General features: G+C 43.6%; 1 protein-coding gene across 1 annotated transcript in view; it reads left to right on the forward strand.

Moving 5' to 3' along the window:
- Positions 1 to 1,810: 1,810 nt before the first annotated feature.
- Positions 1,811 to 2,351, forward strand: part of FAT2 (FAT atypical cadherin 2) — a 47,346-nt gene continuing 46,805 nt past the window's right edge. The window contains exon 1 of the mRNA XM_009322740.1: positions 1,811 to 2,347. Coding sequence (XP_009321015.1) covers positions 1,811 to 2,347 — 537 coding nt within the window. The remainder of the gene's footprint in view (positions 2,348 to 2,351) is intronic.

Here is a 2,351-nt window from a genome sequence, read left to right on the forward strand (position 1 = left end):
AGTTGAAAATGTTGGAAGAGAGCAGCTCTAGGCAAGTCCCTACATGCTGCAAAACTCTTAAGCACTGTTAAGTAACAAGCAGAGCTTTTAAGAACATGGTTTTCAACTTCTCAGAAGGAAGCACATGCCTTTCTGGATCACCTAGCCCTGTCCTCCAAGATTTTCTTTCATTTGCTGTGCATTTGGAACTATGTTGTATTTCCTAGAAGTGAAATGATGTCATCAAAAAAAGAGTCTAAATTTTGTCAGTTATGGCAAATGCAAATTGTGTTGGCTTCTCTGCAAATTCTGTTAGTTTCACTTCCTAGTGACATAGATTGCAATTCAGCTTTGGACTATTTGTTTCAAAAAGGAATGACCACAGCAGGGAGATTTCTGGATGATTGGCATCTGTTTACCAAGGAAAAAGGGATTTGAAGGAAGTATCAAATTTACAGCTTTGTATTTATCGGTAATTAGCTATCTCAGTGAGAGAATATGACACACTTTGTTAGTTAGACTCCGATAATTTGTTCCTAACATTTGTCTTGACTTATAAATTGAACTAGTTCTGACTTTTAAAGAGATGAGTCCTGAAAAAGTGTCTGGAAAAACAAGTCTTCCCTGTTTAAATTAGGAATGTGCCAAATGACTGGCAGGTACTTGATATATAATTTAAATTTAAAAGAGGAAGAAACAGTTCTAGATAAAGATCTCCTGGGATATCTAGGGGAAATATAAGCACCTATATTTAGCTTATCCCTGGTTTCAACCCCTAAATGCACACACAGCAGCACACACTTAGCTTTTGAAAAGAACAGGTCTTGATCCTTTAACAAGCTCTGCAAAGCTCGCTAATAAAGTTACATCCTTGTTAATCACGCATGTGCTCCCCAGTTCCTTCTTTGATACACCATGTTCACAGAGATAAATCACAGAGCCGCAGATTTTCAGGAGTCGTTAGAGAAGGAAGTTGATGGCGGGTGGTCATGAATGGCAGATCCTCCGCAGGAATCCTGACCCTGGGGCTTTGCCAGGAGAAGGGAGGAACCGGAGAGATTACTCAACGGCTGAAGGTGACATGGTCGAAGTGTCTTGCTAGAAATGTGCTCTTTCAAGCAACACAGAGGAGGCAGCCAGGGTTAGACTTGTAAATGAGAGGAACTTTGCAATAACTGAGATACAACTTGACCAGGACCTGAGCTAAAGTTGTCAAAAAGCTGTAGAGCTGGCCATTCAGAAGGAATTTGCACAACATAGCAGGGCATCTCTGCCAGGGAAGGAGAACAGATTGCTGTAGGAGGGGGAGAGGAAAGGGAAGACAAGCCATGGGGAGAGACGTCAAGTCACAGTTTGTTATTGACTCTTGAAAATACATTGCAAGAACTTGTGTGGAAAGAGAAGTTAAAATGGAGAAGAGAGGATGGAGAAACAAAACAGAAGTGAGGTTTGGACTGCAGGTGGGGAGTTAAAATATGCTGCTTGACTAGAGAGAAGGCAGAATGAAGGGAGGGAGAGATCGTTTGCAGAATAGGAAGTCAGCCTGATCAGAGCATTTCGCATGGCTTTTCATATTTTGCCTTCTACAAGTGCAAAAACCGAAGGAGAGGATGTGAACAGGCCTGAGCCAGTATGGGGATGTGGGAGGACAGGCCTCTCACTGGGACAGAAGGGAAGAAGAGCTGAGATAACAATCACATCACCAAAGGTCAGGGTAGACAGAGCAGGGAGGTGAGGGGTCATGGGGACTTTTCCCCTAACATACTGGCCTTAATAAAAATTACGAATGTTCTTCCTTTAACCCCTGCAGGACCCAAGGAGACACCACACCATGGAAGTCACTATCAAAAGGCACTTCCTGAGTTTTGCTGTTTTCCTGATGCACTGTGTGGTCCACAAGGCAAGCTGTGAGAAAGGCAACAATTCCCCTCTGCACTTCACCCACTTCTTTTACAATGCCACCATCTATGAGAATTCAGCCCCCAAAACCTACGTGGAGAGCTACGTCAAAATGGGTATTTACAAGACAGACCCCGAGTGGGACATCAGATACAGAATAGCCTCTGGAGACAACACCGGTCTCTTTAAAACAGAGGAGCACGTGATTGGGGATTTCTGCTTCTTGAGAATAAGAACCAGGAGCAGCAACACAGCACTTTTAAACCGGGAGGTCAAAGACAGTTATATGTTAATAATCAAGGCCACAGAGAGCACCTTTGCCTACGAAGCCTGGGCCAAAGTCTTGATCCACATTCTGGACAGAAATGACTTGAAACCTCTCTTTTCACCCCCCTCCTACAAAGTCTCCATCAGAGAAGACACTCCTCTGAAAACAGTGGTCAGCACACTCAGTGCCACAGATGCTGATGCTG

The sequence above is a fragment of the Pygoscelis adeliae genome, unplaced genomic scaffold (genome assembly GCF_000699105.1).
Source record: "Pygoscelis adeliae isolate BGI_AS28 unplaced genomic scaffold, ASM69910v1 Scaffold34, whole genome shotgun sequence".
NCBI classification, from domain to species: domain Eukaryota; kingdom Metazoa; phylum Chordata; class Aves; order Sphenisciformes; family Spheniscidae; genus Pygoscelis; species Pygoscelis adeliae.